This window comes from Ictidomys tridecemlineatus, chromosome 3 (assembly GCF_052094955.1).
Source record: "Ictidomys tridecemlineatus isolate mIctTri1 chromosome 3, mIctTri1.hap1, whole genome shotgun sequence".
NCBI classification, from domain to species: Eukaryota; Metazoa; Chordata; class Mammalia; order Rodentia; family Sciuridae; genus Ictidomys; species Ictidomys tridecemlineatus.
In genome coordinates this window covers 34929453-34956469 of record NC_135479.1, presented here as the reverse complement: position 1 = coordinate 34956469, position 27017 = coordinate 34929453, and the positions used below count along the sequence as shown (strand labels likewise).

At 36.3% G+C, this 27017-nt stretch overlaps 1 protein-coding gene across 1 annotated transcript in view; it reads left to right on the top strand.

The window, feature by feature from the left end:
• Window positions 1-27017, top strand: part of Ppm1d (protein phosphatase, Mg2+/Mn2+ dependent 1D) — a 43657-nt gene that overhangs the window by 4206 nt on the left and 12434 nt on the right. Inside the window, exons 2-4 of the mRNA XM_005321541.4 lie at window positions 13794-14022; window positions 18500-18624; window positions 26525-26715. Of these exons, the coding sequence (XP_005321598.2) occupies window positions 13794-14022; window positions 18500-18624; window positions 26525-26715 (545 nt within the window). The remainder of the gene's footprint in view (window positions 1-13793; window positions 14023-18499; window positions 18625-26524; window positions 26716-27017) is intronic.

The following is a 27017-nucleotide window of genomic DNA, read 5'->3' as shown; positions in this document are numbered from 1 at the left end:
ATGAGATCCTCCTGCCTGAGCCTCCTGAGACTCAAGTGCTGAGACTACAGGTGCATGGTACCACACCTAGTTCTTTGTATCCTCAATGAATATTTAGTTTTCCAACTATTTATAATGAAAAACATATCTGTTACCACTTTCATGATATAACAGTGGAATTGAGTAGTTTTTATGGAGACCATATATTTTATAAAGCCAAAAACATTTCTCTGTCCCTTTAGAGAAAAGATTTGCTGACCTTGTTCAGAACAATTGTTGCATCATGGAGTGTGCACATCTTGAACTTACTAGCTATTGCCAAATTGCCTTTCAAAGTTTTTGCACCAGTTTACTCCTGAGAAGTATAGGAGAGTATAGTTCTTTCACCTTCTTGTGAATAATTGAAGTTGTCAGACTACATATTATTTCATTCTGCTGGATATGAAATTGTATCTCATTGTGGTCTTAATTTTCATTGTCCTGATCACTAATTGAGATTAAGCACCTTTTTAAGTAGGATTTTTTTTTTTTTGTACTGGGGATTGAACTCAGGGGCGCTTAACCACTGAGCCACATCCTCAGCCTTCTCTCTCTATCTACCTACCTACCTATCTACCTACCTACCTACCTACCTATCTATCTATATTTTATTTAGAGACAGGGTCTTGCTGAGTTGCTCAGGGCCTTACTGAGTTTCTGAGCCTGCTTCAAACTTGCAGTCCTCCTGCCTAAACCATCTGAGCCTTTGGGATTGTAGGTGTATGCCACTGCACCTGTCTGTGTTTTCTTTTTATGAGACGCCTTTAAATCTTTCTGTTCATGTTAATATTGAATTGTTTTCTGTCTGATTTGAAGGAGTTCTTTATTTCAGAGGAAGTTCTTTATGTATTTCAGGTGCTAATTCTTAGTTACCGAGGTTGCAAATTAGAATTTTAGTCAATTTTATGTTTATTAATCAATAAAAGATTTTACATTTAATATAGTTTTGTTATTCATTTCCTTCAAATTTCATGCTTCTTTTGAATTCTATTGAAGAAAATTTTCTATATTTTTTATTTTACAGAAAAAAATTTTGACACTGGGAATTGAAGCCTTAAGTATGCTAGGCAAACATTCTATCATTGAGCTACTTATCCAGCTCTTTATTTTTTCAGCTTATCAAGTTACTTTATATTTTGAAATGGGGTTTTCCTAAATTGCCCTGACTTGTCTTGAACTTGTGATCTTCCTGCCTCAGCCTCTTGAGTAACTGGGATCTCAGGCATGTTCTAACATGCCCAACTTTTTTCTGTACTTCAAAGTTACAAAGATATTTTTGTGTTCTCTTCTAAAAGATATGTAGTATTGCTTTTCACAATTAAGTCCTCTTATTTTATCTGGGAGTGCTGGCACATACCTGTAATCCCAGCAAGTATGGAGGCTCAGATAAAAGGATTACTGGAGAGCAGCCTTGGTAACTTAGGGAGAACCTGTCTCAAAATGAAATTAAAAAAAAAGAGCTGGGTCTATAGTTCAGTGGTCGGATGCTTGCCTAGCATGTGTAAGGCTCTGTGTTCAAACCCTGGATCCACAAGAAAAAAAGTTAATCATTTTTGTTTTTTGTCATCTATTATGTGTGTGCTGTTCAATATAGTAGCCACTGGCTGCATGTGACTACTTAATATTTAAGAAAGAAAGCTTTATTGAGATATATCTTACATACAATACATGTTACATTTTAAAGCATACCATTTGGTAGGTTTTTTATTTTATTTTTTAGTTGTAGATGGACAAATATCTTTATTTTATTTATTTAATTTTTAAATTTTTATATGATGCCAGGGGATCAAACCCAGTGCCTCACACATGCTAGGTAAGCATGCTAGGTAAGCACTCTACTACTGAGCCACAACCCCAGCCCCCCAATTTGGTAGTTTTGACACATGTAAGAGTGTGTGTGTAAGTGTGTGTGCGCACAAGTGTGCACATGTGCCTGCCATACCAACATGATAATATTATAAATATCTTTCACTACCAAAAGTTTTCTCTTTCCTGTTTATAATCACAGTTGACTCTCCATATCCACAGGTTCTATATCCTCAGATTTAGCCAAGCATGGATCAGAAATATTTGGGGAAAAAAATGCATGTGCACTCAACATGTACAGATTTTTTTGTCATTATTCCCTAAACAATAAAGTATAAATACTATTTACATGGTATTTACATTGTGCTAAGTGTTGTAGGTAGTCTAGAGAAAAGATATGGGAGGATGTGCATAGGTTATATGGTACTTAAGTGTCTAGAGCATTTGTAGAGATTTTTGGGGGGTTTTGGAACCAATCCTCCTCAGATACTAAGGGATAACTGTACTCCCCATGTGCCACAGCGTACATTCATAGGTAACCACTGCTCTGTCTGTAGATTATTTTGCCTTTTTTTTGGTACTGGATATTGAACCCAGGGGCACTTAACCATACCACCAGCTCTTTTTTTTTTTTTTTTGTATTTTATATAGAGACAGCTCACTGAGTTGCTTAGGTCCTTGCTAAGTTGTTGAGGCCGGCTTTGAACTTGGGATCCTTCTGCTTCAGCTTATCAAGTTACTGGGAGCTTGGGCTGGGGATGTGGTTCAAGCGGTAGCACGCTCACCTGGCATGCGTGCGGCCCGGGTTCGATCTTCAGCGCCACATACAAACAAAGATGTTGTGTCCGCCGAAAACTAAAAATAAATTAAAAAAAAAAAAAGTTACTGGGAGCTTTCTAGAATTGTAATATATGGAATCTTACAGGATTTTTTTTATCTTCCTTCTTTGACTTAGCATAATTATTTTGAGATCACTTTATTGTAGAAATCATTATTTCATTCCTTTTTATTGCTGCATACTACACTTTATCTGTTCACCTTGTGATGAACATTTGGGTTGTCTGCAGTTTTGCCTATTAAATGAAGCTGATATAAAGCTTTTTTTTTTTTTTCATCAAGTAGAATGACTACTAATAAGAAAGAATGGTAAAACTAGAAAATCACATTTGGTAACCATTATTTGTTATTTGTTCATCCAAAAAAATGTTATATAATGTTAAAACTAGTGGATAAAATTTGAGGGAAAGAATTATATTTCCTAGGGGTACTCTCACAAATTCCTAAAGATTGGATGACATGAAAGAACAAGAATTCACTCTTTCATGGTTCTGGAGGCTAAAAGTTGAAAATCAAGGTGTCATCAGGGTTGGACAATTCTTGGGATTTCTTGGCTCCTAGATACATCACTTAATCTTGACTTCCATCTTTTTATTGCCTTTTTCTGTCTTTTGTTCTTCTCTAAGGACACTTGTTTTTGGAATTAGTGCCTGCCTACTCTAATCCAGGATGAGCTTTTTAAAGATTCTTAACCTGTTTACGTCTGCAAAGGCCTTTTTTCCAAATAAGGTCACGTTCATAGGTTTTTGGGTGGATATATCTTTTCACTTAGAAGTGAGAAATACCATTCAGCCTAATCAAAGGATGTTTACAGTGTCTCAGTTTATCCCACCCCAGAATACTTTATTAAAAAAGAAAAAGATCAGAGCCGGGGTTGTGGCTCAGTGGTAAAGCACTGTGCCTAGCACATAAGAAGTGCTGAGTTTGATCCTCAGCACCACACAAAAATAAACAAACATAAATAAAGATATTAAAAAAAAGATTATGGTGGAGAAACCTGGTAGACCTCATCTTAAGTAATTAAAAATAGCAGTAGTTTTCATGAAACAAGTGGAAATTTTATACTGCCTCTAATAAGATTATAGTTAATAATAATACTTTTGTGATATTTCTAGTGCTTAATAACCTGAAAACAAATGTGAAGATATATAAAACAAACCCAAGTTGAAAGACATTCATGAATTGGCTGGCCTAGTATTCCTTAAAAGCACCAAGGGAACATGGGGAATTATTCCGGATATACGAGACATAATAAGGAAAATAACAAGAGATTATGGGTTTTATCTTTTGTTGCATATAAAACACATTATTAGGATAATTGATGAAATTTAAATGAGGTCTACTGACTAGATGGTGATGTGATATCAGTGTTAACTTCCTGATTTTGATGGTGGTTATGGTTTGAGAGTGTCCCCCAAATTCATATGTTGGAAATTTAATTCCTTAATTTGGCAGTGTTGGGGAGTGGGGCCTAGTAGAAGGTCATGGGGATGAAGCCCTCAGAAATTCATTAATGCTTTTCTCTAGAGAATGAGTTAGCTATGGCCGGAGTTTTGCCCCTATTCTCTTTCTTCCCTCTACCTGTACTTGTCCTTCCACTTTCTGCCATGAATTGAGGGAGTAAAATGCCCCACCTAGCTCACAGGATGTGACCACCTAATCTGAGACTTTGTAGCCTTCAGAAGTCAAAATAAATGTCTATTCTTTATAAATTACCTAGTCTTAGATATTCTGTTATAATAATAGAAAATTGTTTAAGACAATGGTTGATTATGGAGGAGAATCCCCTTGTTTGTTAGGAATTAGGTACTATAAATATTTGGGATATCTTGTTGGTGGTTTACTCAATATTGGTTCAGGAAAAGAAAATTCTTTGAAATATTGGGAAAAAAAATAAAACAAGAAAGTTGAAGAATTAAGTATTATGAAGATCAGAATCCCGGGTACCTCCACGAATATGTATGGTATATCCATAACAGATAAAAACGGCTATATTTATTTGTTTTAGTAAAGAAAACCAGAAATAGCAGTTTCTTTTGTAATCACCCCTTATTTATAATAATCTAGTTATTTTCCAAAAAAAGTCCCAGAGTTTTTAATGGTCATACTATAGAATGGAATATACAGGATCACCACCACTGCTGTTTTCATGTTTTACTATTGGTACCAGTCTTTGTGATTTAAAGGAATTCGAGAATGTATTTAGTTTACTATTTTGGAGGACAGTATCATTGTTAGGGTGTTCTGAAGTCTTGCAGTTCTAGTAATAGGCTTCCTAACTTGTCAATTAAGAGTTATGAGGGAGTCAGACATGGTGGTGCATATCTGTAATCAGTGGCTTGGGAGGCTGAGGCAGGAGGACAAGTTTAAAGCTAGCCTTAGCAATTTAATGAGGCCCTAAGTAATTTAGCAAGACCTAGTTTCAAAATAAATAACAATAAAAAGAGTTGGGGATGTGACTGAATGGTTAAGTGCCCCTGGGTTTATTAGTTCTTGGTTACCCAACGCCCCCCCACACACACACACACAAAAAGAGCTATAAGGGAACCAGGTGTGAAAGATGGGTGGTATGTGCCTATAATCCCAGGTACTCCAGGAGTCTGAGGCAGGAGAATTGTAAAATTTTTTTTTCTTTTTCTTTTTTTTTTTTTATTGGTTGTTCAAAACATTACAAAGCTCTTGACATATCATATTTCATACATTTGATTCAAGTGGGTTATGAACTCCCATTTTTACCCCGTATACAGATTGCAGAATCACATTGGTTACACATCCATGTTTTTACATATTGCCATACTAGTGACTGTTGTATTCTGCTATCTTTCCTATCCTCTACTATCCCCCCTCCCCTCCCCTCCCATCTTCTCTCTCTACCCCACCTATTGTAATTCATTTGAGGCCAGCCTGGGCAATTTAGCAAGACCTTGCCTTAAAAATAAAATTTAAAAAGGGCTGTGGATATAGCTCAGTGATAGACTGCCCCTGAATTCAGTCTCTAGTAACACACACACAAAAAGTAAAAATAAAAAAAGATACTATAATTAGTTTAGTAGGATGAATTAAGAACTACATTTGAGATAAATGGTAATCAAGGTTACATTTGAAACCAATTTCATTACTTTAGGTCATTACAAAATATCTCTGTACATGTTACATATGCTTTTGAACAAAATTTTGATTTAAATATTAATTTTGTGTTATTAAACGTTTTATTTTTTTGCTATTTTCCCCAATTTTGTTTCAGGTGATTTTTGTAAATGGCTGAATTACTTATAATGCTGTAGGTAAAAATGCTTGAGAACCCCTCTTTTCTGGATATCTCCTTATTAATTTCCATTGTGATAATAGGTTTTTTCCTTATTTTTAGATTCTTAGCTGCAGAGAGCAACCTACTTCAGCTGTTTAAAGTTTCATCAGGAAATAATAAGGAAATAATATATATTCCATGCTTATATAATTATATCAAAATTTTTACTGTCAGGTATAACTAAAAATAACCGAGAAAAGAAGAGAAATAGGTAAGACACAAAATAATTGAAAGCACTATAGATATTTACCGCATCCTCTAAGCTGAGCTTTTAGGAATGACTTCTGTAACCAGACTGAAGAACTGAAAGGGCTAAAGAGCCATATCTGCTCTGATCTATGCTAGCAAAATTGATATTTTCTCCCTGTTTCTTTTTATCTTAAAAAAGTTATAAACTGGGCATGGTGGTATGCCCAGCTAATAATTTCAGTTACTTAGGGAAACTGAGGCAGGAGGATCCCTTGAGCCCAGAAGTTAGGGACCTCATCTAAAAACAAAGTTATGAAATATATATATATATATATGTATATGTGTGTGTGTGTGTGTGTGTGTGAGAGAGAGAGAGAGAGAGAGAGAGAGAAAGAGAGAGAGATAAAACCTAAGTATACACTTTCCATCCAGTTAGGAAAGAAAACATTGTTTGTACTTAAGACACAGCTGTATGTCCTTTTTTCTCCCCCAAGGTGTGATCACCATTCCCATTTTGTGATGATAGTTGTGTAGTGATTTGCTTTTTATTTCTTAATAGTTTGAGCAACTTCTCTCTAAACATAGAAGCTAGTTTTTGAAGAAAATTATACTGTATGTATTCTTGTACTTCATACCCCTTCCCCCCTTTTGGCAATATTATTTAGTCTGGGCCTTGCACATGCTAGGAAAGCCCTGTGCCACTGAGCTGCATCCCCACTGCCTCCTCCACTCTTTAAACTTTTAAGAGAAGGTTGAAATTGCCCAGATTGACTTGGAACTTGCTTCAGTATCCCAAGTATCTGAGATTACAGGTATTCATCAGCATGCCTGGCTTAATCTTGTGCTGCTTATGAGATTCTTATACTATGTATACATATGGTAGTCCAGTCTCTATGTTGAAGTACATTGGGATGAGTTGGCCCATTATTAGTCTTCGTGAACAATGCTGCTTTGAACATTTCATGTAAGTTCTTTGAATATGTACCTTAACTTATCATCTACCATATGGTATACAACTAGAGGTAGTCAAAGCTATATATAAATCTTCACATTTTATAGGTGATGTCTAAATGTTTCTGAAATGTTATCATTCTATACTCCTGTCAGTAGCTGATAATTCGTGTTTATATATATATTTGTGGTGCTGGGGATTGAACCCAGGGTCTTATACATGCTAGGCAAGTACTCTACCAACTGAGCTATATCCCCAGCCTTATATATATATTTTTTGGTACTGGGGATTAAACTCAGGGGCACTTTACCACCCCCAGACCTTTTATTTTTTGTCATTTTTAATTTTGAGACAGGGCTTTGCTAAGTTATTGAGACTGACCTTGAAATTGTGATTTGTTTCTCCTCAGCCGCCTCTGAGTTGCTGGGATAGCAGGGATACACACTGCACTGGAATTGTCATTCCTTATTCTTTACCATAATTGCTATTGTCAGATTTTATTTTTCTTTCTTTCTTTTTCTTTTTTTGGTGGGGCGGATATTGGGGATTGAACTCAGGGAAATTGTGTTTTATTTACAAGAATTTTTTTTTTTTAATAAAAAGAAACAACTATTTTGTATGTGTTTTGGTTGTTTTAATTTCTTTGCTAATGCCTATTTGGGCCTTTTGTCCATTTTTCCATTTAGATAGTCTGTCTTAGTGATTGATTTGTAGGGACATTTTATATTCTCTTCCATTCTTTTCTTTCCATGTTTTTTCATGGTATCTTCTGCAAAATAGATGTTTTTAGATGTAGTTTTATTTTTTTATGATGTGTAATGTGATGGTTTGATGTATGTATATATTGTGAAATAATTGCCAAAATCAAGTTAATTAATATATTTATCTTCTCATATAATTACCAGAAAAGGTGATGAGAACATATAAGAGCTACTCAGCAAATTTCAAGTACACTGGTATATAGACTGTGCATAAGATCTTGAGAATTTATTCATCTTAAACCTGGAAGTTTGTATCCTTTGACCATGTCTACTTCTCCCAGTCCCTAACCCTTGACAACCATCCATCTAGTCTCTGTTTCTATGAGTTTGATTTTTTTAGATTCTGTCTATAAGTGAGTTCATATAGAATTTGTTTTTCTGTTCTTGATTTATTTCATGTACCAAGTATCCTCCAGGTTTGTCTTTATCATTGGAAATGGAAGGCTTTGCTTCCTTCCTTTTTGGCTGAATGATATTCTATTGTTTGTAGAGGTTGAATAATATTTTTATTTTTATTTTTTTTAAAGAGAGAGTGAGAGGGTAGAGAGAGAGAGAGAGAGAGAGAGAGAGAGAGAGAGAGAGAGAGAGAGAGAATGAATATTTATTTTTCAGTTCTCGGCGGACACATCTTTCTTTGTATGTGGTGCTGAGGATCTAACCTGGGTCGCACGCATACCAGGCGAGCGTGCTACCACTTGAGCCACATCCCCAGCCCCAAATAATATTTTTATTATTAAGAAGTATCTGAAGTATTGGGACCAGAAGTGTTTCGAGTTTTTTCAGATTGTGGAATATTTACATACATATAATGAAATATCTTGGAAATGGGATCTGAGTCTAAACACAGAATTCATTTGTGTTTTATATGTACCTTATACACAAAGCCTGAAGCTGATTTTATACAATATTTATTTATACAATATTTATTTATTTAGAGTGCTAAGAACTGAACCCAGGACCTTGTGCATGCTAAGCAGGTCCTCTTCTGCTAAGATATACATTAGCTGAGTCTGCATTTTTGTATACATCCTATCAAATACATAGGTCAGGTATCACATTTTCTATGTGTGGTAGCCTGTTGGTGCTCAAAAAGCACTTTGGATTTCATAGTTTTGGGTTGGGGATTTATAGCTGGTATATGTTATATTTCCTTTATTCCATATCTTAACCATTGTGCATAATACTGCATAGAACATGGAAGTAAAGATCTTTTTTAAAGTCCTGATTTTATCTTCCTTGGGTATATGCCCAGAAATGGAGGGTTTTTTTTTTTAAAACATTTTTTTAGTTGTAGATGGACACAAAACCTTTAATTATTTATCTTTATGTGGTGCTGAGGATCGAACCCAGTGCCTCACCCATGCTTGGTGAGTGCTCTATCACTGAGCCACAATCCTAGCCTCCAGAAATGAGATTTTTAAGTCATATGGTAATTCTATTTTTAATTTAATTTTTATTGTTAATTAATCTCTATACTTTTTTCCATAATGGTTGTACCAGTTTACCTTCTCAACCAACACTTGTTACTTATAGGAAGTATCAAAAAGGTGTAGAGTGATAACTCATTGTGGTTTTGATTTGAATTTCCCTTATTAATAATGTTGAGCATCAATTTATTTATTTATTGGCTATCTGTATGCTTTGGAAAAATGTCTATACATTTACCTATCTTCCTACCCCCAACTACTGGGCATTGAAATCAGGGCTTTGCACATGCTAGGCAAGTGCTACACCACTGAGCTATATCCTCGGCCTTATTTTATTTTATGTATCTACTTATTTTTTATTTTATGACAGGATCTTGCTAAGGTGCCCAGGCTTGCCTTGAGCTTGTTCCTACTGCCTTAGCTTCCTGAGTAGCTGGGATTACAGGCATGTGCCATATCACTAGACTTCTTTTTTTTTTTTTTTTTCTTTTGTTACTAGGGATTGAACCAGTGCACTTAACCGCATTCCCAGCCTTTTCTTTTTTGTTTTTATTATTAGAGATAGGGTCTTACTGAGTTCCTTAGGGCCTCCCTAAATTGCTGTGGTTGGCTTTGAACTCATGATCTTTCAGCCTCAGCCTCCTGAGCCTCTGGGATTACAGGATCCCAGCTCCTTTCCCCATTTTTAAATTGGCTTTTTTCTTTGTTTTTGTTTCCTCAATTGGGTTGTATACGTTCCTATATATTTTGAATATTAATTCTTTATCAGATACATGCTTTGCAAATATTCTCTTGTAGGTTGCTTGGATATTGGGTATCTCCCAAAGCTCATATGTGAGACAGTGCAAGAACATTCAGAGATGAAATGTTTGCATTATGAGAGCCTTAACCCAATAGAGAATTAATCCCCTCTTGGGGATTAACTGGGTGGTACTGAGGGCAGGGTAGGGTGACTGGAGGAGATGGGCACTGGGTGCATGCCTCTGGCGGTATGTATATATTTTGTATCTGGCGAGAGTTTTTTTTCTGCTTTCTGATCATCATGTGAACTGCTTCCTTCTGCCACACTCATCTGCCATAATGTTTTGTCTCACCTCATGCCCTGGGAGCTGCCTGCCTGTGGACTGAGATCTCTAAAACTCTGAGCCCCCAAATAAACTTTTCCTTCTCTAAAATTATTCTTTTCAGGTCTTTTAATGACAGCAATGAAAAAGCTGACCAAAACGGTTGCCCTGGGCTGGGGTTGTAGTTCAGTGGTAGAGTGCTTACCTAAGGTGTGAGGCACTGGGTTTGAGTCTCAGCACCACATATAAATAAATAAAATAAAGGTCCATTGAAATTTTAAAAATATATTAAAAAGATGGTTGCCTTTTCATTTTGTTGATTTCCCCCAACCCTTGGTACTGGATCCTTGCGCATGTTAAGCAATGCTCTGCTGTTGAGCTACACTGAACCTTGACTGTTTTCAGTGCTGTGTGAAAACTTTTTAGTTTGTAGTCCTGCTTTTTTTGTTTTTTTTTTTTCACTTTTGATATGATGGCTAAAAATAAAGTCATTGCCAAGACCTGTGTCAAGGAACTTTTATCCCTGCTACTAGTTTCATGTCTTACCATTTGATTTTATAATACATTTTCAGTTAGTTTTTGTGTATTATGTAAGACAATTTTATTATTTTACATGTGGATATTAAGTTTTTCAAATGCTGTTTATTAAAGAGACTATCCTTTCCTCTTTTGGAATTCTTGTCAAAGATTAGTTGACAGTATATGCATGTTTATGTCTGGACTTTCTGTTCTCCATTGGTTTAAACCAGTACTATATGGTTTTTTTTTTAAGAGAGAGAGAATTTTAATATTAATTTTTTAGTTTTTCGGTGGACACAACATTTGTTTTGTATATGGTGCTGAGGATTGAACCTGGGTCGCACGCATGCCAGGCGAGCATGCTACTGCTTGAGCCACATCCCCAGCCCCCGGTATCATATGATTTTGATTACTAATACTGTAATATAGTTCAAATTTGGAAGTGGGATGCCCCTAGTTTTATTCATTCTTAAGATTGTTGGCTATTTAGGGCCTTTAATGGTTCCATATGAATTTTAAGATTTTTTTTCTATTTTTATGGAAAATGCTAGTGGAATTTTGATAGGTATTGCATTGAATCTGTAGAAAACTTTGGGTACTAATGCTCTTGCAATTCTTGAACATGGAGTTATCTTTCCATTTATTTGAATCTTCAGTTTGTTTCATTAATTTCATATTTTTGTGTGTGTGTTGCTGAGGATGTAACCCAGCTCCTCCAGTGTGTTAGGCAAATGCTATACCACTGATCTCTATACACCCAGTCCTAGAAATGCAACTATTTTTATATGTTGATTTTGTATCCTGCAATTTTATAGAATGTGTAAGGTCTTTTTGTGGAGTCTTTAGATTTTCTATATATAAGATCATGCCATCTGCAGACAGTTTTCCTTTTTCTTTGGTATCAGGAATTGAACCCAGTGGCACTTCACTACTGAGCCATATCCCCATCCCTTTTTATTTTGAGACAGGGCTTCAATAAGTTGCTAAGGCTGGCCTTGAAATTGCAATCTCTCTGCTTTAGCCTCCCACGTCACTGGGGTTACAGGTGTGCACCAAATATACTCAAAGATAAAATAAGGTGTGTATGTATATAAATGAATTTTTAGCTTGTTCAATATTAGCTGTTCTGATTTCCCTGAACAATTGAGAATGTCACTATTTCATATACTCCACATAGTTCCCTTCTGTGAGTAACAGGGCATTTTGTAGGGTAATTTCAGTCTGGGGATGGAATGAAGAGATGCAAGTTGCTTTGTGGTTCAGAAGGTTTATTTTCAGAGTATATAACATTGGGGAGGGGAAAAAATGAAGTCAAATATGGTGGTGTATATCTGTAATCCCAGCTACTTAGGAGACTGGGAGATTTCAAGTTTGAGGTTAGAATGGGCAATTTATTAAGCTTTGTCTCAAAATAAAATAAAAATGACTAGGTGTGTAGCTCAATGGTAGAGTATTTGCCTAGTATGCATAGGTCCTGGTTTCAATCCCTAGTACCACCAGAGGGGGCTGGGAGGAGAGGAGAGAGAAAAGTAAATTAGTTGTATGATTAGAAGAATCTTCTTAGTGACTATGAAAGTTGTCTGTCTGTGTATTCTGCCCAATTTTTTTTTAAGGCCCTTTCTCTTCTAGTTCTTTTTGAGAACCTGTTAGACTAAGAGATTTACCAATTTTCTTATAAGAGAGATATTATTAAAAAAAAAAAAGAAAAGATAGAAGTTATAGTTAATGGCACTTCAGGGACTAAAATGGTTTTTTTTGCTTTGCAGAAAGTTTTGGTCCTGATCTAGCTCCTGCAGTTATAGTATTAATCCACCAACCTCCTTATTACCCATTCTTCTTCTTCTTCTTTTTTTTTTTTTAAAGAGAGAGAGAGAGAATTTTTTAATATCTATTTATTTAGTTTTCAATGGACACATCTTTGTTTGTTTGTAGTGCTGAGGATTGAACTCGGGCCGCACGCATGCCAGGCGAGCACGCTACCACTTGAGCCACATCCCCAGCCCCTTATTACCCATTCTTATTCTCAGTCTTTAAAAAACTTTACTGGAACTCATTGACAGGGGAAAAAAAAATTGTTTCCTTGTTTACTGGCTCTTCTTGCTTATATTTGATTACAAGATTGCATTCTGATTTATCACTTAGAATAAGATAAGTTTGTATTTGTTATCACTTGTATTTGCTTATGATCTTTCCCTATGTTTTATGACTATTATGGATTTTTTCTTACAGTCTGCCCTTAGTAGGATTCTGGTGTGGAGAACATGTGTTTAGACTCAGTCTGCCATCATGAACTACAAGTTGTCATTTAGTATTAGAGAATATTTCAGAGTTGAGAATGTCAGATGGTATAAGTTTGGTTTCCCTGAGCAATTGAGAATGTCACTATTTCATATACTCCATGTAGTTCCCTTCTGTGAGTGGGGTGTAGCTTAGTGGGAACCTTTCAAGATTAATAAACAGATGCAAAGTGGCTGGCTTGATGGTATCAAAACTGTTAACAGAGCTGGGGTTTAGCTTAGTGGTAGAGCACTTGCCTAGCATGTACAAAGCCCTGGGTTAGTCTCTAATACTACAAAAAACAAAACTTAATATATTCTTTTCTCTAAATGTAGTTAGGATTAAAAATTAAATGGAAATAGTCTATCCTCTAATGTATTTCTTCTAGGATTGATTTGACTGTTTTATTGTAGTTACATTGTTTATAAATTTTTATCAATGTATCAATTAATAAATTAATTAATTAATAATACATATAAATCCTTGAGTAGCTTTCAAAATAATTTTTTTTACATTTTTTCCTATGCTAATTCCAATGTTAACATGCTAATTCATGGTATGTTGCTATTTGTATTCTGACATTGTATTCATGTTTATACCTGGAAAAATAATTAAATTTTTTTTTTCTTATTACAGCAGAATGGCCGAAGACTATGACAGGTCTTCCTAGCACATCTGGGACAACTGCCAGTGTGGTCATCATACGGGGCATGAAGATGTATGTAGCTCACGTGGGTGATTCTGGGGTGGTCCTTGGAATTCAAGATGACCCGAAGGATGATTTTATCAGAGCTGTGGAGGTGACACAGGATCATAAGCCAGAACTTCCCAAGGAAAGAGAACGAATTGAAGGACTTGGTGGCAGGTAATTATTCTGCTGTTTTGTCTATTTTCTCTAGGTTTTGTTTATCTGTTTCTCCCTTTTAATTAAATCAGTTCCTTAGAATTTTAGGTTATTTTTTAGATTGCCTAATGCAAAAATTCCATGTGAACTCATTTATCTTATTACTTTGTTTTGTTAATTGTTTGTTTGTTTTGGTACCAGGGATTGAACTCAGGGGCACTCAACCATTGAATCACATCCTCAGCTCTTTTTTATTTTATTTAGAGACAGGGTCTCACTGAATTGCTTAGGGCCTTGCTAAGTTGCTGAGGCTGACTTTGGACTTGTAATCCTCCTGCCTCAGCCTCCCGAGCTGCGGGGATTATAGCTCCACCATGCCCAGCTATCTATTATTTTGAATTGACTTTTTTATTTGTAATAGTGGCTCCAAAAGGGAAATATTTCGGTGTACTGTAAGTAATAATACATGCAAGGATTTATTGAAAATCTTTCACTTAAATGCTGATCAGCATGACCCTCAGAATCTGGACAAAGAAGAACAATTAATATACTACATGTGATGTGATGTGAGTTTTAAACATTGTTTCCAAATTTGTCTTTTGGTGATGTTCCTGGGATATTTCTTTTCTTTTAATTTTTTAGTTGTAGTTGGACAGAATAACTTTATTTTATTAATTTGGTTTTATATGGCGGTAAGGATGGAACCCAGGGCCTCGCATGTGCCAGGCAAACTCTCTACCTCTGAGCTACAACCCTAGCCCAAGAGTCTCTTATCTTCTGTATTCAGTCTGTTATGATATGTTATTTTGTTTGCAATACCTGAAGTGAATCTAGTTTTACATAGATATAGCTTGAAAGGGAAGGAGTCTTTTAATAACTTCTCTATGTATTCTTTGACATTATCCCAAAATTAAGAAGTGGTAGAAGTGGTAGTTTTTTTTTCTTTCTAATTTTTAATTGGTGCATTATATTTGTACATAATAGTGAGATTTGTTACATATCTATATGTGTACAATATCAAAATATAATTTGACCAATATCATTCCCCAGTATTTTCCCTTTCCCTCCCATCTTCCCTCTCCCATCCCTTTCCTCTTCTGAACTCCCTTCCATTTGTTTGTTTTATGCTTTTGTTGTTGTTGTTTGTTTGTACCAAGGAATCGAACCCAGGGGTACTCAACCCCTGAGCCACATCTCTAGCTCTTTTTATTTTTTATTTTGGAGATAGGGTCTCACTAAATTGCTGAGGGTGGTCTTGAACATGTGTTCCTCCTGCCTCAGCTTCTTGAGCTGCTGGGATTATAAGTATGCATCACCATTCCCAGCTGGGAGATCTTTTTTATGTTAGACACTTTGTTTACTATTTGATAGACACAAGAACAGATTAAAACATTTATTATCAAGGTTGGTGTGCACTTTTCCTTTTGTTTCTGGGTATAGAATCCAGGGTGCTTTACCGCTGAGCTATATCCCTGTCTTTTCAGCAGTTGGTATTACGGGTATAGACACCTTCACCTGTCTCCTTTTTAAAATTTTATTTTGAGACAAGGTCTTGCTAAGTTGACCATGCTGCCTCAAACTTGTGATCCTCCTGCTTCAGCTTTCCAAGTTGCTGGGATTACAGGCATGTGCTGTGTGTGCTTGGCCTAGAATGACCTTTTAATGGAACTGCATATGGGTAGAGAACACGTTGAATAGACCATAACTTTCTCTCTCTCGCTCTATCTTTTTTTTTTTTTTTTTTTTTTGTTATGAGGGATTGAATCCAGGAGTGCTTGACTACTGAGCTATGGCCCCAACCTTTTTTTTTTTTTTTTTTTTTAAAGAGAGAGAGAGAGAGAGAGAGAGAGAGAGAGAGAGAGAGAGAGAGAGAGAGAGAATTCTTTTAATATTTATTTTTTAGTTTTCAGTGGACACAACATCTTTATTTTATTTTTATGTGGTGCTGAGGATCAAACCCAGTGCCCTGCACATGCCAGGCGAGCATGCTGCTGCTTGAGCCACATCCCCAGCCCCCATTTTTTGAGTTTCGAGACAGGATTTCACTAAGTGCTTATGGCCTTTCTTAGTTGCTGAGTCTGGCCTTAAATTTGAAATCCTACTGCCTTAGCTTCCTTTGCTGTTGGGATTACAGGTGTGTGCTGCCTGGCTAAATTTCTTTCTAAGCACAGATCTGGAGTTCCTTAAAAGTATGGAGTTTGACTTGTCTAGCATAGTGGAGCTATAATCTCCGCAGCTCGGGAGGTTGAGGCAGGAGGATCACAAGTCCAAAGTCAGCCTCAGCAACTTAGCAAGGCCCTAAGCAATTCAGTGAGACCCTGTCTCTAGGAAAGGGAAAATACTGGGGAATGATATTGGTCAAGTATAATCATAGGCCATTGTTAGTATAAATTTTATGTGCTAAAGGAATTAGTCTAAACTAGACCATGTGGCCTTATTTCCTTACAACTGCACTGTCATTTGGGGAATTAGAAAATGGCTTCTGGATATATACTTTTTTAAAATAAGAAATGCTTGTAGTTGAGGTAAATAAAGCTCAAGTAGGGCTGGGGATGTGGCTCAAGCAGTAGCGCGCTCGCCTGGCATGCATGCGGCCCGGGTTCAATCCTCAGCACCACATGCCAACAAAGATGTTGTGTCCGCCGAGAACTAAAAAATAAATATTTTTAAATAAATAAAGCTCAAGTAGGAGATGGTCTCATCTATGATGTCCTTTAAGGGTCGTTTCTAAAGATAGTATCCTTGAAGCTGCCATGCAGGCGTACTTTATCCTGCAATGTAAATACACCAATTTTTTGGCTCTAGTTTATTTAATCCTATGAGTGTGAAGATCAGTCTAATATCTTGAGACCTTTACTGGTAGTTATGAGAAGTGGGCTTTGCATTTATAAATAGATTTCCTGAAATATTTGGGTTCTGCAATATTTAGGCCTGATCCTTCTTAATCTTTTGAAAACAACATTTTTAGCTATTAATTCTTTACTTTTTAACTCGAGTTTTTAATGTTATATTTTATTTTCTTTTATTTTAATTACATTTTTAAAAAGTTTTTATTTTTTGCTTTATCACTAAAATACCATCTGGACTGTTGGAGAGATGCTCTTTGTGAGCAGGTGTCTTTCTGCAAAAATTGAGCCATTTTATGATAAGTTATTTCCTTACTTCCCTCTATCCCAACCTAGCCAATTGGCCAGTACTCTGTTTTTCTGCCTTCTGTTACTGCTCAGTCAGCTCTCTGCATGTCAGGCTGTTCCTTTTTATGTGCCTTTTAATCATACAGGACAACAGCAGGGAGTGTTATAAAAGTCGCATCTTTTCTAACATTGCTTTGTTTTGTTGATACTGAATTTAAAATTTTTATGTTTAATCAGTACCATTATAGATTCTTTTTGCTCCTCAGAAACAGAGAGACCATAATATCTTTGACTATTAAGTATTAAAAGAACTCTTAGTAAATAGCTATATTGAAATGACTTAAGTATTAAGCTTTACCTTTTAGAGAACAGATTTAGGAAGGAACTATAGGGCTTTATGATGATATGCAGGCAGAATATCGACATCCCTTCTCAGTGTAATTCTTCTTTGGTAGAGTCTTAACTCATGTTTCATAGTCTTGTGAATGGCCAATTCACTTAACTCTGTTTCCTTTCTGAGGATCAGCACTGAAGAAAGCATAATAACAAAACAATTTTCCTTGATAGTCTAACTCTTGTTATGATGTTAGATGTTGCTTTCAGAACTGAGAGTTCTCAAAAAGGACGGTAAATGAGTGACTTTTTTGGAATTTCTGTTCTATGTTAACATAATTCTTTATTTTTATTTTTATTTTCATGTGGTGCTGAGAATCAAACCCAGTGCCTTACATGTACTAGGCAAGTGCTCTACCACTGAACCACAACCCCAGCCCCTGCAGCCATATTTATTTTTTTATTTTGAAACAGGCTCTTGCTAAATTGCCTAGGTCCTGCTAAGTTGCTGAGGTGTGGATCCTGAACTTGTGTTCTTCTTGCCTTCTCAAGTTGTTGGATCACAGGTGTTTACCACCATGCCTGGCTAGAAACTCCTATCTTTCCAATTATTTGAATCTTGCATTTTTCTGGGATGTGATAGTTAACAATTTTTCTTCACATTCTTTCTTTCTTTTTTTTTTGTTATTTTTTTAGTTGATCTTGTTTACTTTTTCATTATTTTCCTTTTTTTCTTTATCTCATTTTTCTTTTTTGACTCACTATATATTTTCACTTTTGCCCCACATTATTTCATTTTTTTTTTTTCTGGTCTATTTCAATCAGTTCCAAATTTTCCTCATGTAATCTTATCCTATTTTGTCTTTCATCATTGAAGAGCAGCTTTGGCTTATGTGTCTTTGTATCTGAAACAGATAAATCATTATTTTATGATAATATAATCTTACTTTCATTAGTTATATGACATGTTGAGCTATCTTAGGTGTTATCTTTTAATCATTTAGAGAATTCACGTGAACTTTGTTTTTTAGTGTCATGAACAAGTCTGGGGTGAACCGTGTAGTTTGGAAAAGACCTCGGCTCACTCACAATGGACCTGTTAGAAGGAGCACAGTTATTGACCAGATTCCCTTTCTGGCAGTAGCAAGAGCACTTGGTAAGTAGAACTTACTTTTGGTAAAATCATGTTAGATTTTTACAATATATGATGATAAAATAGAAGGGGACACAGAGCTAATCTAATCTCTTAGTTGGCACATTATGAGGATAGAGATATGATGATGTTAATGATTTAAAACCTGATTGAAGAAAAAGTGAAGGTATATATTTCAGTGCTAGTTGTCCTTTAGTAATGAGTCATAATCAATGTTTTGCTACTTCCATCTATACTTAGGGACATATATTATGCCTAGGCTTAATGTTACCCTTAAAACTATTTTTAAATGTCCTTTCCTACTTCAGCCCTTAATATTCCTAAGAATCTTCAAGGCTGTTTTTTTGTTTGGCTAGCAAAATAAATTGTCCATGACAAAATAAAATGGTTCTTGTGTAGTCTACTTGGCTTTGGAAGGAAGGCTAGAGCACTATAGCTATTTTAATATCTTGCATTGACTCTGCTAGATGGGGGTTGTTTTAATATCTCTAAGAAAACACCAAATTGTTCCTTCTCTTCTTTTTTCTTGTAATAGATATTTGAATACCCAACTTGGTGCTAGTCATTATGTTGGGCTTAGAAGGTATAATGCAGATGTACTTTCTGTCCTCATGGAGTAAAGCCATGTAATTGAGGAGATAGGCAATAGGGAAGTAAGCTTACAAGTGAAGTAATTACAGATTAGGAAATTTCATGAAAGAAGTAAACAGTGTGTTGTGATAAATAATAATTTAGGGCTGGGGATGTGGCTCAAGCGGTAGCGCGCTTGCCTGGCATGCGTGCGGCCCGGGTTTGATCCTCAGCACCATATACAAACAAAGATGTTGTGTCTGCTGAAAACTAAAAAAATAAATATTAAAAATTCTCTCTCTCTCTCTCTCTCTCTCTCTCTCTCTCAATCAATCAATCAATAAGAAGGGAAAACTGTTTTAGATAGTGTGGTGGAGATACTACTTTTTAAATTGAGATTTGAAGGACGAAGAAGGAGCTAGTCTTGTGAAGAACTTGTGGAAGAATATTCTAGGCAAGGATCCTGAAATGCAAAATAACTCAACATGTACTAGGAATATCAGAAGACTGAAGTTGGTGAAGTGAACATGGGCCATATCATAGTAGAAACTTACATTCTGGTTTCATTGCAGTGGGAAACATTGTAGGATGTAAGTTAAGGAATAAGAATACCTGATCTGCCTTTTAAAATGACCATCATACCTACAATATACAATCTCTTATTGATCTTTGATGATCAAAGTCATATAATCCTGTTCTTAATGGAGTCTATATCCTAGTTGGGGGAATAGATAATAAACAAATGAGAAAATCATTCTAAAAGATGTCATCTTTAATCCTTTAAACAAGTGGTGTGCCAGTAGTTGATAGGAGGGATAGTGGATATTAGGAGAGATCTACTTTAGGAAGGACTGATTAAGGAAACTTCGTTAAGGAGGTGATATTTAAGTAGGATCTCAAGGAGGGAAAGGGGCAAAGGAAAATAGCAAACAGAGCCAAAGCTTTGCCAGGGCACATAGATGGCTAGTGGACATTTGGATTGCAAAGGTCGGGGGTACCCAGTATATATTCTTGCTTCGTTTTAAATAATTTCCTTTTGGGAAATCATATCTATTGTGCTATGTGAAGTCTTAAATATTCATTTTCAAGGTCTTTTAATAAAATATATAAGAGGAGCATATGATCTCATGTAGACCAATCAGATTCTCTATTCTAGACTATCAAATATAGTAAGAACAAAATATTTTAAAGAAATAGGCCAAGTATAGGGTGGCACATGTCTATAATCTCAGTGATTCAGGAGGCTGAGGCATGAGGAACTCAAGTTTGAGGCCAGCCTTAGCAAGAACCTGTTTCAAAATTAAAAAAATTTAAAAAGGGCTAAGAATATAGTTCAGTGTTAGAGCACCGTGGATTTAACCTCCAGTACTGCAAAAAATAAAAATAAAAGTTTAAAAAATTGGATGTGGTGGTGCATGCCTGTAATTCTAGCTACTTGGGAGGCTGAGGCAGAAGGATTGCTTGAGCCCACAAGCTTAAGACCAGCCTTGGCAACATAGTGAGTCTTCCATTGAAAAAATAGAGGGAGGAGGAAGTGGGGAGTTGGAGACAGAGGAGAAAGGGGAGAAAAGAAAAAGAAAGAAAGAAATGCTTTTGTGTGTAGCTCAGCAATTTTCTTAGCATACAAGAAGCCGTTGTTTGATCCCAAGCATCACACACAGAGACGAGACAAAAATAGGAGAGGAAGTATTCTGTAGTGGGAAAAAGATGGACTTTAAAGCCAAAATGACTAGTTTTCCATCTCAATATTGTTATTTATTGTGCAAACTTGGGCAAATTACTTACAATTTTTTAAATATGTATTTTCTAGTTGTTGATGGACCTTTATTTTATTCATTTATTTATATGTAGTGCTGAGAATCGAACCCAGTGCCTCACATATGCCAGGCAAGTGCTCTACCACTGAGCCACAACCCCAGCCCCAAATTACTTATATTTTGTGACATATCTTTTTTGGGGTCCTAATAAATGGTATTGTCTCCATCTGTTTTGCATTATTGTGACAGAAGACTGGGTACTTTATAATGAACAGAAGTTTATGGCTCACATTTTGGAGTTTAGGAAGTTCAATGTCAAGATGCTGGTATCTGGTGAGGTCCTTAATGCCTCTTCACATGGAGGAAGCACGAAGATGATCGAGCAAGAGAAGGCTAAGCTCACCTTTCTAAAGGCTCCAATCTCACCAGTAAGGGGTGGAACTCCATATCCTAATCTCCTCTTAAAGATCCCACCTCTTCATATAGTGATAAGGGCAATTAAAGTTCAGATTAGTTTTTGAGGGGGTACATTCAAACTATAACAAGTATTTGTCTCATACTGTTGTGATTATTGGGTGAAATAATATATGTGAAGTGTTTTAAGATTGGTACATAGTACTCTATAAATGTTAGTTGTTATTATTGTTATTTATTGAATTGGGTCAGTGACATGATCCAGTTTGTTTTTGACAATCATTTTAGCCATTTTAGGGAGATCAAAGTGGAGGCAAAGATATATCATTCAGAAGCCTATTGTAATACTCTAGGTACTTTATATATTTTATAGATTTTTTTTCAGAACTAGAAGAATAAGTTATTGAGGTCATTCATAGTATAAGCATGTAATACTATTAATCTTCCAGTGTTAGCAAGGAAAAAGAAGGGGAGAAGATGATAATTAGCTGCTGCTTACATTTCAGGTTAGAAGGTAAGTTTGGTTGATTACCATCATTTGTATCATTAGTGAGCATTGAAAATGGGGGCATGACTGGGCATGGTGGCACATGCCTGTAATCCCAGAAACTCAGGAGTCTGAGGCCAGTCTTGGAATTTAGTGAGATGCTGTATCAAAATAAAGAAAAGGACTGGGATGTAGCTCAGTGGTAAAGCATTCCTGGGTTCAATACTAGAAACAAACAAACAAAACAACAACAAAAAACAGGGCATGAGAGTCAAGGAATTGACCAGAGGGGCTTAGTGCATAGCACATTCTTGTAATCCCAGCGATGTATGAGGCTGAGGCAGGAGAATCTCAAGTTCAAGGCCAGCCTCAGCAATTTAGCAAGGCCTTAAGCAACTTAGCGAGACTTGATCTCAAAAAATAAAAATCAAAGGACTGGGGGTAAAACTCAGTGGTAAAGTGTTGCTGGGTTCAATCCCCAGTACCAAATAAATAGATAGTGGAAGGTTTTGTTTCCATTTTGTGGTTTGTGGGGATTGTACCTAGTGCCTTGTACGGAAGGTGCTTTACCACCAAGCTATATCCCCAACCCTTTTAATTCTATTTTGAGATAGGGCCTCACTAAGTTGCTGAGCTGGTCTCAAATTTGAGATCCTCCTACATCAATCTCCCAGTATCTGGTATTACAGCCATGTGCCATCATGTGCGGCTGAGGGTTTTTTGTTTGTTTGTTTTTAAACAGGGAACTCATTGAACTGAGGGCAGGATCTTACTCTAGGTAAGGTGAACCAAAGTAGATGTCAAGTTATTTTGTCTAAGTGTGTGAGTGTGCCAAGCATTTTAAGCAAGTTTTGAAACCCGTAAGTGATTATGTAGAAGAAAAATAAGAGGGACTGATAGAGAGGTAGCAGAAAAATCAGCTGGTTTTTCTGGTTCAGATAGTCCTGCTCAGTACAGTGATATTCTTCTCCAGCCCCAGTAATCTTTACTTACAAAGCACAGATTTACATTATCCAACAATCTAATTGTTATTTTATTGTGAGTTAAACATTTGCCTCCATGACTCTTTCAGATATCAGCCCTAGTTTTGTATGCTAAAACAAAAACAGAGCAGTGTACTTTATCTGTTGCATGATAGTCATTTACATATTCAAAATCGGTTAACATGTTTCTCTGGTCTTCTAGGTGAAAGTGCTAATTTAAGGTCCTTTATTATACAGTCATGTGCTGCTAAAAGATGGAGATATGTTTGGCAAAATGTAGGCCGTGCATGGTGGTGCACACCTGTAATCCCAGTGTCTTGGGAGGCTGAGGCAGGAGTATTACAAGTACAAAGCCAGCCTCAGCAACTAGTCAAGGCCCTAAGCACCTTAGTGAGGCCCTATCTTAAAATAAAAAATGAGAAGAGCTGAGGATGTGGCTCAGTGGTTAAGTGCCCCTGGGTTCAATCCTTAGACAACACACACACACACACACACACACACACACACACACACACAAAGTGTCCTTAGGTTATTTCATTGTTGTACAAGTGTTAGAGTGTACGTACATAAACTTAAATGGTATAGGTCAGTCACATGATGCAGCTTCTTGATCGAATTGAGATGCAATAAACAAGGTATATGAAGCTGCTGCATGGTTAACACAGCAAACTGTCTTATGTTTAACTTTTTTTTTTTTTGTACTGAGAATTGAACCCAGGGGCATTCTACCATGGCACTACATCCCTAGTCCTTTTTATGTTTTGAGACATAAGTTGCTTAGGTCCTTGCTAAATTGTTGAGACTAGCTTGAACTTGTGATCCTGCTGCCTCATCCTCCTAGGTTACGGGAATTATAGGCATACAGTACCACATGTGGCTAGATTCGTGTTTTAAAGAGATGATTTGGTTGTAGTTTGAGTATGGATTAGAGGAGGCAAAAGTTGTTGGGAAATTCCATGTAAATCACCTATAGAGGAGTGGGTACAGAAATTTTCTGGGTATACTGTGGACTGCTGGCTGCTAGGTGCCACAGGAACAAGCAAAAGAAGGTTCCTTAGAATCAGGACAGGGCCTCCTCTCTTCTGGTGTCTCTTCAGCGCCCTCTATGGAGTAAAAAGGGGAAATGACCAGCTAGCAGTCAACAACCATGTCTGCCAATGTCTGAGTTTCCTTCCTTTAGGACCTAAGGAAATGACATTCTGTGATTCTGTTTTGGTGAGCAAACCTTCACCAAAACTTTTATTTAAAGGCCCATTTCTGACCCCTACTACTTATTTGATCTTAGATAAAGCCATGTAAGTTGGGTGTAGTGGTGCATGCTTGTAATCCCAGTAGTTTGGGAAGTTAAGGCAGAAGGATTGTAAGATTGAGGCCAGTCTCAGCAACTTAGTGAGACCCTATCTCAAAATAAAAAATTTTAAAAAGACTGGGTAGAGTAAGTAACTCAGTGGTGGAGTATCCCCAAGTTCAATTCCCAGTACTGCAAAGAAAAGCGGGGGGGAAAAAAACAACAAGTGGGGATTCAAGAATCATCCCTAAAATATGGCATGTTTTGGTGAGGAACAAATTGTTTTTGTGTGTGCTCATGGTGCTGGGTATCAAATTTAGACTTGCTTCCTAGGCAAGTACTCTTACCACTGAGCTACATCCCCAGCCTTAGAACAGGAGTTGTCTAATTAAAGGGTCATTCTTTAATACGACTTGAACTCTTTACATCTGTCAATTCCATGAAGGACAAAACCAAACAAAAATAGGGAACTTTTCTGTGTTAAAAACAGCAAAAAATTTGACAATTAAATGTAATGAATGATTCTTCAATAAATCTTGGATATTAAAATTGCATTATTGGAACAACTGGGACATTTAAACATGGTCTTTACCTTATACAATATGGTGTCAGTATTAAATTCTGGAGTATAGTTATGTAGGAGAACATCCACATGTTTAGGAGATACATGCTGAAATATTAGTATTTAGTGGTAAAATATGAAGTCTAATCTCATGATTCAGCATAAAATTAAAACCATTTTTATCCAGAAAAGACAAGGTTGCATTAAAAAATCCTAAAGAATTTGCTAGGAAACTACTGGAATAAACGAGTCCGCTTAAGTTCACATAATCCAAATGCAATATATGTAGTCTGTCATTTGAATGAATCAGAAGTTGGGCCTGGTGGTGCCTGCTTATACTCCCTACCTACTCTGGAGGCTGAGTAAGGAAAATCCTAAATTCTAGCCCAGCTTGGGCAATTTAGTAACACTCTGTCTCTAAATAAAAACAAAATTTAAAAGATTGAAGATGTAGCTCAGTGGTAGAATGTTTGCCTAGCATGTGCAAAGGTCTGGTTCAATTCCTAATATCACCAAAAGAAAACCAAATAAACAAACAAAAAAACACCTCTGTAATTTTCTTTTGGGGGCAGGGTACTAGGGCTTGAACCCAGGGGCATTCTGCCACTGAGCTATATCCGCAGTCTTTTTCATTTTTTAATTTTGAGACAGATTGTTGCTAAGTTGCTGAGGCTAGTCTAGAACTTGTGATCTTCCTGCCTTAGTCTCTCCAATTGCTGGAATTACAGGTGTACACCACCAAGCATGGTGAGGTTTTAAAAAATTTGTTCAGAGAGCTCTCTTATCTTAAATACCTCTTACTGGTACCTATTTGCTTTTGAAACTTTTGTTAAGTTTATTCCTAGGTGTGTACATTTGGTTCATGTTTTAAATGGAATTGTTTTAAATTTACATTGTCATTGTATATACAGTTGATTTCTATATATAGGCTCATATTTAACAACCTTTCTACATTTTCCTGTTAACTATAATAGTTAATTTCTTTTTGGTGGTCCATGTAGAATTGAAATTATGTATAAATAATGATAGCTCATTGCTTTTTCAATTTACTTACTTATTTTTATCATATTACTGTGCTCAGAAGGAACTCCAGTATAATATTGGAAGAGAAATTATAATACTGGGCATAGTTTTCTTTTTTATTCATTTTGAAAGGAATACTTTCAATAGCCTACCTTTAAGTAAGATGAGCCAAGAACATTGGTGTGGGCATGTAATCCCAGCAGCTAAGGAGGCTGAAGCAGAAGGTCCACAGTTTTCAGGCCAGCCTGGGACACCCCCCCCCCAAAAAAAGTAAAATATTTGTTGCAGATTTCTGTTTGTGTGTATGTGTGTAGGAGGGCAGGGGTGCGGTGAGGTTAGTTAGAGATTCATAGATGCTGGGGATTGAACCCAGGCCTACCGTATGTCAGGCAAGCCTTCTACCACTGAGGTAAATCCCCAAGTCCTTCTACAGATTTCCTTCCTCCTTCTTTCCCTCCCTTCCTTCCTTTACTATGGAGAATTGAACTTACATATACTCTACAACTGAGCTATATCTCAGTTCTTTTTTATTTTGGAACAGGGTCTCACTAGATTACAGACACTGGCCTCCAAATTTTAATTCTTCTGCCTCTCTAAGTCACTGTGATTATAGCGTGTGCCACCTCATCATCAGGTTAAGGGAATTTCCTTTTATTCCTGGTTTGCTGGCAAATTTTTAATTATGAGTGGATTTTGATTTTATTAAATGTTTTTCTGTATCTATGGACATGAACATGTACATTTTTTCCTTTAATCTGTTGATCTGATACCATTAGCTTTGAAATAATACTACTTATTTCTTCTGTTTTCTTTCCTCAGGTGATTTGTGGAGCTATGATTTCTTCAGTGGTGAGTTTGTGGTTTCACCTGAACCAGACACAAGTGTCCACACTCTTGATCCTCAGAAGCACAGATATATCATCTTGGGGAGTGATGGACTTTGGAATATGATTCCACCCCAGGATGCCATCTCAATGTGCCAGGACCAAGAGGATAAAAAATACTTGATGGTGAGCAATTACTCAATAATTTTAGTACTTATTTTTTAGGACTGAATATTTTTATTACAAACAGAATATATAGGCTTGGAATATAGCACATCAGAGCCTGGCTTCACTCCTTAACACCCCCCCACCCCCCCAAAAAAACCCAAACAACCCAAACAACTAATAGAATATATAAATATCAGTCTTTTCAGATTGTGAGTTCTTTAAGCTATGAGTTGTCTCAATTCATATTGTTGTCTTAAGACTTAATGTGTTACATTGTCAAATATCAAAGAAGATTTAATAATATGAAAATTATTTTATCT